The following is a 15,232-nucleotide window of genomic DNA, read 5'->3' on the forward strand; positions in this document are numbered from 1 at the left end:
AGTTCAGATTCCCCTGAATGCCCAGAGCAGACCCCATTACAGTCATATCTGGTGATAGTCTCTTGTCTGCTGAGTTACAGTGATGCCCATTCCTAGGCACCAGGGCACAGAAGCTGATGTGTAATGTTCTCCTTAGACGAGTGGCCCCTATGACAATGAACATGAATGTAATTTAAGGAACTTATATGTGTGTTATCATTTAATCCTCATGAAAATTATATCTATCCTTACTTTACAAGGAGAAAAACTAAGGTTTTTTAGCTTGATCAAGTTCACATAAATAGAAAGCATTTTGGGACTCAATTCTGACCTCCTACAATAGACTGTTTCCTCCACTTCATAGTAGACTCATAAAAGAGTACTTGGGGAGGATTGGCTCCTTTTAATAATACTCCTGAGTGTGTTTTTGATAGACTCCTCTGAGATGCTCACATTGTAATCCTCAGAATTTGGGAATATGCCAACTCTCATGGAAAAGGGGACTTTGCCATTGATATTGAGGTTAAAGGCATCAAGATGGGGAGATTATCTTGGATTATCCAAGTAGCTCAATCTAGTCACATGAGTCCTTAACAGCAGAAGAGAAAGGCAGACAGATGCAACCCATGAAGAACTTGACCCACCACTGTTGGCCTTGGAGATAGATGGAAGGGGCCTGAACAAGGAATGTGGTGACCTCTACAGGCTGAAAATGGCCCTCAGTTTACATCCAGCAAGGAAACCAGAGCTTTGGCCCTACAGTTGCAAGGAACGGAATTCTGCCAACAATCCAAGTGAACAAGCATCAGATTTTCCTTCTTGAGCCTGTGAAAAGGGGATAAAGCCCTGCCAATACCTTGATTTTAGTCTAGTGAGAGCCCTACCAGACCTCTCACCTGCACTATGGTAAGGTAATACATCTCTGTGAAATACGTGGTAACCTTGTTATGGCAGCCATGGAAATCCAGTGACCGTGTTTGTATCTCTACAAAGTCACAGAGACCCAGACTGAGTCAAGTTCTGATCACTTTTTAGGACACCAGAGATCACATGCCATCATTCAGGTCACTGGAGGCAGCAACAAAAGGCATCATGCCAGCTCACAGGAATTACACAACTCCCAGGACACAACTGCACCCTTCCCAACACTCACATACCAGAGGCACACAGTTTCAACCTGCCGCCAAATGTAAATCACAGAGTCTCAACAAGCAACAGGTAATACTGACCTCGTATGCTCAAGAAGTAAACCACACGTGTACTATTTAAAATTCTCTGAAAGCAGTGCTCTATTTGTGTCAAAAACTTAATCACTTTTACTGGAAAGCCAGTGGAGATATAAGCAAAATTCTGGACTTTCATTTAAGGGTAGTAAATTATACTGATGGCTGCAGATGGTGCAATGACCTGAAGGACAAAACTTAGTGGGTTTGAGATCATCCGTGGCCTTGCTTTGTGACCCCGACCACATCCACTGAAACCTCTCTGTGATTCAGTTTCCTTTTCTGCTTTAGACTAACTTATCCTTCAGTTCTGAATATTTATAGTTGTAGGATGCCAAGAAATGTAGTACCAATTCTCTTTCCTCCCTCAGAACATGGATTTTATGTGGGATTGGTAGACATGAGTTCCAGAAGAAAGAATCCTCAGGACAAAATTGAGCTTGAATCACTTAATGCACATTAAACATTTAAATGTTTAGTATTAGCTTAAATGTGTGTCACAGAATACTTCTGTCAACAGAAAAATGCTTCAAATAAACACACCAAAAGTTGTTACTAGTTGTTATCATGAGCTTTTTTCTTCATTATTTTCTAAGTTTTGAGTTACTAATTTAATAAAAGTCACGTGAGTTTAAAAAGTACATATGTAAAAAGAGACTATTAAGTGAAAATTGGAATTTAAAAAAACCCACATGGAACAGTTATTAAGGTATCTTAATGCAGTGTCAGGAAAGCTCCCTGACCTAAAGGAAAAAACAGAGTTTTTAAGAACTAAAATAGCATGAACATTCACTGATAAGATCATATAGCTTTAGAGGTATAGGGAGGGTTTCCTGAAAATATAAACCACTGTTCATCATGGGACTGCAAATGGACTGCTGTCAAAATTCTGTCGCCCACGCTTCCTGAATTTTAATCCATCATTTTCTGCACCCAGTGCAGAGCTGCATTCTGCCCTAGACTTGTGACTGCTCACAGGGTCACTGGCCAAACAGAGAGGACTGTGTGTGCCAGCGAGGTGCCCACAAGGGAAGGAGCTGGCATTGGAACAATGATAACACCTGCTCAGCTGAATCTTATTTATTCAAGAGTACACATTCATGCCAAACAATACTTAACTTTTTTGGGGGGGGGTCTGTGAATAGCTTTTTTTGGGAATCTTGAATTTGATTCCATTCAGTTTACTTCAACTCAATTTATGCCTATGGAACAGCTACTACATGCTGGATACTCAATCGCCTAAGTGTTTCTTCTCTAAAGTACCCAGGACCTTCTTTACTGCACTTAGATTTCCTTTTGCATACCCAACCTGTACTTCTGCCATGTCCAAGGGGGACATGCCTTCTTACACTTCATAAGCATTTAGTTACTATGTGCCAGACATTTTGCTGTCCCAGGAACGTGGAAACAACAATCACACTGCCTATTCTTGAAGGCCTCTTGGGTATTGGAAAGTTGGAGACCACACTAGGTCCTCCTGGGCCAGGAGAGGCAACAGGGACCAGGGTCATTAAGCTGTGGTTAACTGTGTGAGAGATCAGACTAGCTACCAATAAAGTGATGAAATCACTAGTTTGTGGTTAGTGATGAGACCATTAGTCTCCCATTTCTATGTCCTTTTGTCTCAAGGGATCCAGGCCTTTTCCAAGGTACACCTGCCAAGGAATGGATTTTCCCTTTGGCCTGAATTTAAGTCAATGGTGATCTCGTGTATTTAAGGTTGATCTCCAACTGCTGAATGAAATACCCTAGACCTTGTTTTGGATCAGGCTTCTGGGTGAACAATCTGGGGAAGAAGAATCTGCTGTCTTTCTAATGCCTATGAAATCATACTAGGGCAGAGATAGACAATACTACCTGTCTCAGGTGTAAGAAGGTGGTGATAGAGGCAGAGACAAACAAACAAACAAACAAACAAAAACAGAGACAGAGAGAACTAGCAAGAGAGTTCTTGCTTTTTTGATGGCAGAGAGGTGTGAAGCTTGGGGGAGAGTTCAAACTCTCCCTGCCACTCATCTATATTCTGTACATGTGGGGGCTGGGAAGAGGTTGGCCAAGCCTGTAAGCCAAAGACCAGGGCGCTAGAACTGGAAAGCTCCCTCTCTTAAGGCAGATGGGTCTTTCTATTCTCAGCAGGAAGGCAAAGAGGGAAATGAGACTGCATCCTTGCACTGGAGCCCCCTCTCCCCAGGTTGGAAGAACCTGTCTCATACACCTTTGTCACTGCTGGCTCTTCTTTTGGTAATTCTCATTCCCCTTGGCCAGCCCTTTGGGTGTACGAATGGCCACTCCCTCCATTACATCCTCCAATAGCCAGGTGCTACCATTTTCATCACTGAAAAATTTGCCTGTAGCCTATTTGAGCCAGTTCCTCCAGTTGCTAAAATCAGATATCTTAATCAATAATGATGTTATTAAGATGAAAAAAGTATATTTTAATCCTGTGTGAAAAACTTTAAAAGGAGAACTCCCTAGATTTTTAAGACTAAAATATCTTTAAAGGTCTCAGTGTCCAACCTTCTTGTTTTAAAGAAATGGAAACTGAAACCCAAAGAAGCGTAAATAAAGCCTTGGTTAAGGTTACACAGCCTAGAAACCATTGCTTCGTAATAACAAAAAGATACTTTTTTTTCCAGATTAGCAGCCACATAATGGTTTTGACTTCAAAAATTGAAGTTGATAAGTGAACCTTTCACGTTAGCATTCAGAAAGGTCCTGAAAGAACCTCTCTGTCCATATCAACATGACAATAAATTTTATTATTAGCATTTTCACATATAGAGAGACCTTATGGTTATGTATATAGATATGTTTTAAAGCAAACTGGAATACTTTTCATTTGGAAAATAAATTCTCTTTTGAATAAATGTCAGATTTTTATTTTTATTTTCTTAAAGATTTATGTGTTTGAGAGAGAAATTGAGAGCAAGGAGAAGGGCAGGGGAGAAAGACTCTCAAGCCGACTCCATGTGGAGCACAGAGCCCAAAGCGGGGCTCAATCCCATGACACTGAGATCACGACCTGAGCTGAGATCAAGAGTCAGACGCTTAACCCACTGAGCCACCCTTAAATGTCTGATTTGTAAATAAAATGTAAAAGAAGAAACATAAATAACTTTAAATATTAGATATCCATATTTGAATTTTCTTCTTCAAAAAAGTCATGGGGCTTTCATATCACTCTTCATTTTTATGAAAGTTACTCAGCTGTAAACAATTTCCATTTTCTCGTTCCAAAGAACAGTGATGAAAGGACTTCTAAGAGCTAATTGAATAAATAATGGATGTTTAAAAATAATTTAATTATCACATTTCACTGAGTAGCAAATTTTATTTAAGTTTTTTGTTTGTTTGCCACGTCAAATGTTCATGCCTGTGTTCTTTATATAGAATGTGCGATCTGAAAGTCCAAAGCCATTGGCCATTTTGACAAACTTAATTAGTCACTTAAATTTGTAATTGCTAGAATAATTATAGAAAGAAAAGCTCATTGTGCCATCATAAATGGTGTCATCTTTTTAAACAGACCACCCTCAAGATCCTATTGTTAAACTCTGTGCCATTTTGGTCTTTAGCTTAAAGAGCTGCCAAGCTTCCCCAATTCCATGTCAGGAGAGGTGGTATGTTGAAATTGAATTAGAAAAACTGACTATTTTCACATTTAGCAGCACAATTAAAGGAACTTTGCCTAATTTGGGTCCATTAATTCTTCTAGTCTCAGAGGCGTTTCCACTTCAATCCAATTGCAAAATATTAACATTTTCAAAAGCAAGTATTTTTCTGTATTGCCACTAACTCAGTCACATTCATTAAATTTTATTATTTCTACATCATTTAATGTAGGTCAACATGTCGCGTCCAGCAAACACAAGCATTTCTTTCCAGCTGACTGATGTTGCAGTAAAAGATAAGAGCAAACAAATCTCCCTTCAGTGGAAAAAACTCATCTCATTTGTAAACATGAGCATCAAAATCAAGACTACAGAAGACAATGTAGCAGATGTAATGCTGCAACCCAATTATTCCATGCTTATTGTGCCAGAAATGGATTTCTATAGGGAAGAATCAAATGATGCCCCTTTCAGAGTTGAAGGAGGCTTTGTTTGCAAAGCTTAACCCACTGCGTGCTGGTCATTCCTAGGGAAACGACTGAGTGCAGATACAGTGTCCAAAGCAGGAGTCTATCCTGGTATCCTTCATTGCTGAGATGTCATGGATAAGGAATGGCTGAGCAGAGCAGAAGTAGCCACAGGTCTTCTCTTGTTAAGAAGCTCCTTTTCAAAACCTCTTCCTGTGGCAAGTTCTCTGGGGTTTTCTTTCTGTCCTTGCTCTCTCTCGCTTGGATGCTAACCGCATGTGTCATGAGGCTTGCCTGCCTGCCTGCCTGCCTGGTCTGCAGGACAGAAAAGCTGTGGAGAACACCGGCTCTGGAACTGGGCTACCTGCCTGTGACTCCGGGATCTATCCATGACTAGTCATTTGATCTGCGGCAAGCCTGACCTTAACGCATCTCCCACCACGTCTCTAGAATAGGAATAAAAATCCTTTATTGTGCACTTGTCATTAGGATTAACAGAGATTGTATGAGTCAAGTCCCTGGCACATAGGACACGCTCACTCTCTTTCTGAGTACAATGTGAAGAAGCTGACTCAAGGAACATCATTAGCAGACACGGACAAAGTGGCCATTTGCAAGTCATAATTCCATTACAATCACTCACTGGTACGCAACCAGCCCACTCTCCTGATGCTGCTTTTAGCACCTCATTTGCAGTGAAAAGGGAGACTACCCCCCCAACTTTCATATAGTAAATAAAGTATAAAAGTAGTGAAACAGACACCTTTCTTTTTCTCAATGGCATATATATTTGAAAGAGGCAGTTTGGGAAAGAGAAACAAGAAATTAAATAAGTAAAAAAATCTACTTCAGGTGGTGGTTGGAGCCACGAGGAAAATGAATGGAACAGAGAAGTTTGCAGTGGAGGGAAGGCTGAGGAACACCAGCTTCCATTTGGTGACCCACGATGATCCCTCTGAGAAGGTGACATCTGAGAACCCAACAGAGGAGGAGGAGAAGCCGTGAGAACTCTGGGGCTAAGGAATGGCCAACAGAAGGACCCAATCATGTAATCCTCTAATTTCACAGATGAGAAAATGGGAGATTGCAAAAGGAGGCATGACCCAGCAAAGAATCACAGGGCCAGGGTTGGAATTCTGCTCTCCAGACTCACACGCTCTGAAGTTTCAAGCACAAACTCCCGAACTGGCCAGATTGCTCAAAGTGTTCATGGACAGTTGGAAGAGAGGAAAGAGTATCCCAAAACAGGCTGAAAGTCAGCCATTCAAAGGGATCCTGGACCATGTCACAACATGTGGGGAAATCTAGACCTTAACCCCAAAGAATTCCATCCTTAGAACATTCTTATGTGAAGGAGAGACATCACGTTTCTCTGAGACTCAGTGACTGGAAGAGAAAAGAAAGAGAGAGAGAGAGAGAGAAACCTTTCATGATTTTCTGATTCTAGCAATCAGATTTCCTGGTATAGACAATTATTTTCAAATCACTAACAGTTTCAATGATAGCAGCATAAATTTTATAAAGCAACAACAAAAGGTCATTATTGAGTGTCCTTCATGAGTGTTAATGTTCCTGCTTTAAAATTCTCTGGTAAGCAGGGTAACACCAGCTGCACCCTGGAGCTGGTCTTTCAGGCTGGAACCGGGTCAGGACTTTTGCAGATTCAGATTGTGCCTATTTCATATACATTATGGAATTTTTTGCTTAGCCTGGAAGCATAAGATTACACTACAGTTAAAATGCGGCATGAAGGAGAAACTATAACGGAAACTATCAAGGCACTTTCCGAAGTCACTCAGCAAGGAACCAATCCCATTTTCATACATTTCTAGGTGATCTAAATGATCTAAACTTTATTTTTGCCCCAGGCAACTCTTTCAAAGAGTCATGGAAGAAACTGTCTTGTATTGGACGCTCACCCAATTGTCTTTAACTGACCATATACTGCAAAATTATGGTTACAGTTGTAACTTATTTTTTGTGTGTCTCAAATGGTAATATGCTTATAAATTACCAGAGGATCTTGTTAAAATACATGTTCTCTTCCAGTAGATTTGCCGTGGGGACTGGGATTCTGCATTTCTAACAAGCTTTCAGGTGATTCCAAAGCAGCTGGCCCATGGACATTCTAAGTGGTGGGAATCTATATTGCCCTGAATGAAAATCACAGGGAAAAAAAATGTCTTTTCTCTTGAGTCTCAGTGTAAATTAAAGCAGAACACGTATAGAGCAAATTATTTTCTTTTACATTGCAGACCTCTTAATCTCATGGCTGATCATGTTTTCCTTTTTGACTTGGCCACTAGGAAACAGTCTCAGCAAGACTGTAGGAAGGAGTTAATGGTTATGAGTTGTATTCACTAATACTTCTCCATTAATCTACTCTTGACAACACCTAACTTTCCTAATATTGCTTTTTGGTTGTTGCTATTATTGCTATTTACGCCTTACTCACTATATTTTTTATTGTCGCCTTATATGCATCTTTGTAAGACACTTCGAATCACTCCTTTGAATAAAAAAGTGCATGAAAAAAGAATCACAACACAACCTAGATAAATGAAAATACGTGCTCAAGGACACACGAGGCACTGGAAAATTTCAGGCACTGGCTGGAGTGGAGTGAAATGATTGAGATGGAGAAGCAGGCTGTTCGAGACAGAAGTAGACTTGAGAAGAAATAACCCCACCCTCTTTCACAATATGCTTATGGATTTGCCAGACTGATAGCATAAGGATGGCTGAGCAAGTTTACATTTGAAGGACTGAACAACTGAACTCTGGTTGCTGTAAGAGGGTTTAACATTATTACGTTTTTTAAAGATTTTATTTATTTATTTGACAGAGGGATGGCACAGTGAGAGAGACAACACAAGTAGGGGCAGTGAGAGAGGGAGAAGTAGGCTTCCTGCGGAGCAGGCAGCCCAGTGCGGGGCGGATCCCAGGACCCTGGGATCATGCGCTAAGCTGAAGGCAGATGCTTAATGACTGAGCCACCCAAGTACCCCAGGGTTTAACATTATTATGGGTCTTGGAACAGCTTTTGCTTTGGCTTCTAACCCCACAGGAAAGCTGGAGTGGGCAGTGATAGAATTATCAGTGGGAAGGACAGAGCTCCTCTTCCTTAGGTAGAGCTAACAATTAGAGTGCAATGTCAAGCAAATTCAACTCCTCATGCTTTCCAGTTTAGAGATGCTGCTGGAAGCCACTACAGAACTGGAAGGTAACGCTCTAGAGTTACTATTCAGGCTGCAGGAGAGGTTCCTTAACCTAAAGTGAGGTCTTTAACCCTATGAGTCTCAATGGCTTCCTCTGTAATTTGTAACCATAATAAAATCCTCACAGGATGGCTCTGAGAATTACACACTGAACTGCATGCCAGGCACTTCATGGGTTCTCTCTCAATGGTTTATCCTAACACACACATTGTCGCTCTTTTTCTTTGCAAGGCTTCAGGGAAAATTGCCAAGAATCACACTCATTACTTTGTTTTTGAGCCCATCTAGAAGTTGTCCGGGTCCCCTGTTGCTACCATTTATCTTCAAAGTCACTTCTGCAATGCGCTTGAGAAGTGAGAAAAAACAGTAGTTGGTACAATCAGTAACATCCAACCTTGATGTTGTAAACTAAGCTTGTGTTGACTTCTTCACCACACCAGGGACCTTCCTCATGAAGGAACACCATCAACATAAGTCGTGTGACTATGATTTCTGCTAAAGTGTAAACACCCTCCTTATGAAGAACCCTGTCAAAACCAAACCAAACCAAACCAACCCAAACCAAACCAGACTGTGCTGTGAGCGCCAAACAAACAGGCCTTCACTCTGCATCCTGCTTGAATCCGAGCTGCGGACAGTGAGACAACTGTTCTATTTCCATTCAGTATCACTTTTTGCACGTATAACACTCACTCTCATTCCCAGCATACTACTTTTTGGAAATTCTAGTATCTCCCACTCATGTGTTTGAAGCCCCTCCTACTCTTAACCATTTACATATCATAAAGTTCAGAGGAGAGGAAATTCTTCCTTCTGCTCCTGTAAACATGTTTACAGACATTACTTCTCAACCTAAGATCTTTGGTCTGTCAGAGGTTCTGCTTCTTATTCAAAGCTCCCCAGAATATCAAAGTAGCATCATTGGAGGACAGAAGAAGTTACAAAATATCGAAGGAAAGTGAGGTTATAGAATTTTTGTGATTATGGAAGTCAATAGTGTTCTTTCTCAACCACTTACCCTTTATGCTTTCTGCTTACGTCCATACTAGGTAGGTATAATCACTTCTGGGAGGACGTTTCCTCTTTAAAAGACATTGATAAACAAATACCATGCGATTCATTAATTCCATTACTGGGTATTTACCCAAAGAAAATGAAAACACAAATTCAAAGGGACAGAGGCACCCCAATGTATACTGAAACATTATTTACAAAATCCAAGATATGGAAACAATCCAAGCAACCATCCATTATCGAATGGATAATGAAGATGTGGTGTGTGTGTGTGTGTGTCTGTGTGTGTGTACAGTAGACTATTATTCCGCCATAAAAAGAAGAGAGAAATCTTACCATAGACCAGCAGGTGCTATGCTAAGTGAAATAAGTCAGAAAAAGACAAATATATCTTATGATTTCTTATATGTGGAATTAAAAAAAAAAACCAAATGTGCAAACAAAAAGACAAGATTCTCTTAAATACAAAGAACAAACCTATGGTTGCCAGAATGATTGTGGTTGGGTTGTTGTATGGATGAAATAGATGGAGGGGAATAAGAGTCACAAACTTCCAGTTATAAAGGAAATAAAGTACAGAAGTGAAAAGTACAGTATGGGAAATATAGTCAATGGTATTGTAATTATGTATGGTGACAGATGGAAAGCACTGAGTAATGTGTGGAACTGTAGAATTACTGTATTGCACACCTGAAATGAATATAACACTGTGTGTCAATTTTACTTCAATAATAAATAAAAATAAATAAAAGAAGCTAATAAAGTTAGTTACAATGCAACAATGACTTACAGAGGGATTTTTGTGTAACAACAGAGTAAATGTCATAAATGCATTCAAGACTACGTATAAATAAAGTAGTTCCCATCTGGGAAATATATAAGAGCCTTTAGGCAAAAATTGACCAGATGATTATTTGTTCCTCAGAGTCTTCCATTTCTCTGACTCACGCCATCACGTTCCATAAATAAAGATCTATTTCTCTCAAAGTGACAGACATAATGTGGTGTTAGCAGAAAAGTCATCTCTACTTTCTTTAAAGGTATTTTTCTATTGAAATGCTATTGAATATAAACAGAAAAGTGTGCAGATCCTAGATTATAGCACAAATTATAGAAAACTCTCTAATTCACACAAAATTACAAAAGGATCTCATACATTCTAAAAGAATAGTCTCCTATAAAGAATTTCTAAGTAGTGGCACTACAACTTTGAGGCCAACATCGTATGTATATTCAACCAAAGTAATAAAACACTCAATAAAACTCCCCCATTGACATGGAAGAAATGTTTCCAATCATTTTTCAACCGAGATTCTGCTCTAAAAAGGCTTGCTTTGTGAGCATGAATGAGGTGTCTGGAAATTACTTAAACTCTACTGGATCTTGAGATGGGCGTTGACATGAATTGTGAATCATTTGTGTTCCATGGAAAATTTTTAGAATAACTAAGGAGCAAATATTTCTCTTCTTAAAATATATGGCTTTTGTTCATAACTGTTATGTATTATTATGATTTTTTTTTCCTTTTTAAGAACTTCATTGAAATGCGGTGACATATAAAAATTGTATACATTTAAGGAGTACAATTTGATGTTTTGATACATGTTTACATTGTGAAAAGATCAGCAGGATGAATGACGTTAAATAACTTAACCATCACCTCTACCTGGTTACCACTGTGTGTGTGTGTGTGTGTGTGTGTGTGTATGTGTTGAAAAGATACTACTAAAAATCTATCCTCTTAGCAACTTTCAAGTATTCAGCCTAGTATTTTTAACTATCTGCACACTGAATCTCCAAAAAATCCTTCATCTTGTGTAAGTGAAACTTTGTAGTCTTTGACCATCATCTCTTCATCCTCTCACTTCCCTACGTCCCACCCCTGTAACCCCCATTCTACTCTTTCCTTCTATGAGATTTACTACTTTAGATTCCACATATAAGTAAGCTCATGCAGTATTCATCTTCCTGTGACTGACTTGTTCACTCAGCATAACATCCTCTAGGTTCATCCACAGTGTCTCAAATGGTGGGATTTCTTTCTTTTTTAAGGTTGGGATATAGACCACATTTTCTTTTTCCAGTCATCCCTCTACAGACATTAAGGTATATTTCTGTATCCTGGCTATTGTGAAAATGTTGCAGTGAACATGGGAATGAGGATATCACCTCCTCTTAAGAGGGATTAAAATAAGGTTGGCTCTGGTGAGGTGTCCTGTCTGCACATGAGTCTGCCATAGTGCCTTGGGTTAAAACTGAAACAAGTTTGCTCCGACTTATAGCTCTACTTACTTCAGTAACTGCCCTCAAAATTGGCCCCCTAGTCATTTGCTCTCACTCAGCATCTCTTTGCCCTGTGTTCTCCATAAATCACACACATTTTGAAGCCTTCCTGTCCTACGTACACATGTGTAAGAGTGTGTATATACACACATATCCCATTCTCAGAGTCTGCAACTCATAACTACCTTGTTAATCTGACAACCTTGTCTATTCTTATTGGATAGGGCAGAGTTCCAACCCTACAAAAATCTCTCTGTAACATTCTGGAGGATTTTGGTCCCCCAAACAGGGTTTTTAGAAAGGGCATCATGTGAATCTAGCAGCAAGACAGTTTTTCTCCATAGAACCTTCTACTATCTCTCAAATGTTCTTCAATATATGACAGCTTGCTCCAATAGACACAATTCTACTTGACTGTATTGAAGTGGGCTACCCATAATCTTCTTCCCCTATCCTATTAATATTCTCCCTTGACAACCAGGATTTGAGAACTCAAAGCAACAAACATAAAGGATCTTAAGGGATTGGATCACATAAGCTAGGATTAGTCTCCACACATAGTCCAATTAGAGGGTTTTAGGTTCAAAAAGGGATGCTCTGCCCCCACAGAATCCTACTGAGTGTGGGTGCCAACTCAGAGAACTTATCACCTTCCTGTTTCCCTTAAAGAGTTCCTTGATTGAATGAAATTCAAAGCATGTGTCTTCTTTCTGCCAAAATCGCTGCCCAAACTGCCTGACTAGATGTGTAAGATCCAGTGAAATGTCCTGGCAAAAGCTAATTCAGGAGTGTTGGCCAAGGTGCTGAAGTGAGGGGCGGGAGGAGAGACACCTTTGCCAGTGAGTTGCCCTCTCCCAGACTCTTTTTAATACACTGAGCTTATTCATTTTGACAAGAAACCCTAGGATCTCAAGCCTCACATAAGTTCAGAGAAAGTAATGGGCGCTTATCTAGAATCCAAATTCTTCATGGAAATTCTAGCACTACAAAACTAAGGAGAATCCCCTTAAAAACAAAACAAAAATAAAAAACAACATTCAGAGCTGTTTATTCCAAATGCATGCTACTTATATCTCTGCACTTCTCCAAGAGATCAGTCAGAAAATCAATAAAAAGAATCAACTGCAAAACGAAGTTACTGTAATGTAAATGGCAAAGAGTAACAAATCCACAAAACAGACTGATTGTTCCAAAGTAAAAATTATTTTCTATGTATATTTGAAGATTTTCTTATGATTTCTTTAACTCAGATTGAACCTTCCCCACCCCCACCCCCACATGTCCTTTCTGACAGTTTATCCTTCCTGCCCCGAAATAGTACATGCTGATATCCCAACCACGGGCAGCCCTTGGCACAGGGTTGGCGAACAGTTGAAATCACCTCTGGGTAACTGCGGAGCGCAGCCAGTGGTAAGTAAAAGAGAAGGCACCCTGGCCACCAACCCTGGCCACACTCCAATCACCCCCCGCCCTTTTGGGCATCTGATGCAGCATCCCTCTGCCAGGCAATTAGCTTCCGTTCTGTTCAACTTTCCGACCTCTGGCTTTAGAGAAAAGTCCTGGCTGTGGGAACTGGCTCTAGGAAGCTCTTGGCTCCCTCTTCATGGGTGACTGGCAAGAGTAACACTTTCTTTGACACCCTTAAAAGAAGCCGTTTAATTCCTAATGATATTTCCTGGCAATAAGGAAAATGAAACCCACAGCGTGGGATTCCGGTCCAGCAGAGGCAGTCCAAGAGTGAGGCTGTTGAGCCCACGTCTAACTGTAGGGCTCTTCCCACTCTCTCCCCATTCCCACCAGAGTTGATTTTTTTTTTTTTCCTCCTGACACTTACACCCCGGAGTGTGACACCTACTGGAACTTATGAGCATCTGGAGACACAGGGATATGATTTGGGCATCAGACGGAATGGCTGGCTGCTGCCCCAGGGATTTCCCGCGGAAATCACCCAGAACTTAGAAGGCGTTACAACGAGGAAGTAACCAATAAAGCGATCTTGGCGGGAGAACCCCGCGAACATCTTAGAAAAAAACAGAAACCATTGGATACTTAGTGACCCACGTCTCCTCCAAACAGTTCCCCGGTCCTTTTCTGGAGGAGCATAGAGTGGTTTGTGGTTTTTTACCGCGTGGACGGAGGGTGGTGCGAAGGACATTTATTTCCGCGATAGCGTTAAGCGGGGCTCCCAGCTTCAGGCGGAGCGAGGACCCCAGGTCACATCCTCTCCTCGCTGCGCACCAGTCGCTGGGGTGAGGGAGAGCAGAGACTTGAGGACCGCCGGCTCCGCTCCCGCGGAACCCCCACCCTTCGGGTCGCTCGCACCCCACAACCTAGTGCCGATGTGACTCTCGAGGCAATCCTGCCACCTCTCCAGCCCCCAAGCCCACACACATCGACTCCCACGCTCTGCGCTTCTGAGTGTCCCCGGTCCCCCCGCGCGCCCCTGGCCAGGCAGCGTCGGCGGCGCTGCCTCGCGGAGGGGACGCGGGAAGGGGTGGGAGGGACGCGCTGGGCGCTCCGGGAGGCCGGGCTCGGGTCCCGGGGCGCCCCAGGAGCGCGGGAAGGCGCGGAGAACGCGCCACACTCACCCGCTGCTGCTGCCGGCTGCTGACGGCCACCGCGGCGGCGGACGCGGCGCTGTGCCGGAGCTCGGCCGCCTGCCCGGGTCTCAGCAGGCTCCGGGTGAACCTGCGGGTCCGCTCGCCGGCCATTGCCTGCCGCGCCGCTCGCGCGGGGGCCCGGAGCGCGCGTCCCGCCGGCCTTCCCCGCGCCAACCTTCTCTACCCACCCGCCGTTCAGGAAGCGGAACTCGGAGCCTCTCCCCCCTCTCTTCCTCGCTCTACTCGCAAGAGGCGGGTTTTTCTCTCGCGCACCCCCACTCCCCCACCCCCTTCCCTCCACCGAAGCTTCGCGACGACTTTGCAAACTCTGCGCTCCCCGAGCGCTCGTAGCCAACTCGGCAAGCGGCCCCGGCTTGGCGGCGGCTGCGTCTCGGCAGCGGGGACTGCAGGGCGCGCGTGGGGCGGCTCCAGCAGGCCGGCCCGGGCTGTCCCTGTGGCCCCAGGGACCGGCGGCCGCGGGGGAGGGCTCGGGGCGGCAGCTTCGGGGCTCCGGGCGGGCCTACCCACGCCTCTCGCCCCCATTTAGAGGCTCCTCGAACGCCTGGCTCTCTGGCCGCTTTTGCCGGTTTACCCCCCTACCTTACTAGGCAGGCGAATGGGCGCGGGCTCAGCTGAGTTGGTCTTTCCATCCTTAGGAGGATATCAGAGGCTAATTATGAGTCTGGTGCCTGGGATCTCTCCTGCATCGCCAGAGCCAGGCTTTATAAGTCTTCTTAAGCTTCCAAAGTCATAAATGCTTTCTACCGGTATTCATTCATTAAGCGCCCACCATGTACCAGTTCACATTGTTCTGGAAACCTGGAATAAGAAGGGGAA

At 42.7% G+C, this 15,232-nt stretch overlaps 1 protein-coding gene across 3 annotated transcripts in view; it reads right to left on the minus strand.

The window, feature by feature from the left end:
- The window catches only part of DOCK10 (dedicator of cytokinesis 10), a 278,280-nt gene extending 263,711 nt beyond the window's left edge, over window positions 1-14,569 (minus strand). For all 3 annotated transcript variants that reach the window (XM_046018397.1, XM_046018398.1, XM_046018396.1), the window contains exon 1: window positions 14,384-14,569. In XM_046018397.1, the coding sequence (XP_045874353.1) occupies window positions 14,384-14,506 (123 nt within the window). In that variant the 5' untranslated portion in view covers window positions 14,507-14,569. The remainder of the gene's footprint in view (window positions 1-14,383) is intronic.
- Between the last annotated feature and the right edge of the window lie 663 nt (window positions 14,570-15,232).

This window comes from Meles meles, chromosome 9 (assembly GCF_922984935.1).
Source record: "Meles meles chromosome 9, mMelMel3.1 paternal haplotype, whole genome shotgun sequence".
NCBI classification, from domain to species: domain Eukaryota; kingdom Metazoa; phylum Chordata; class Mammalia; order Carnivora; family Mustelidae; genus Meles; species Meles meles.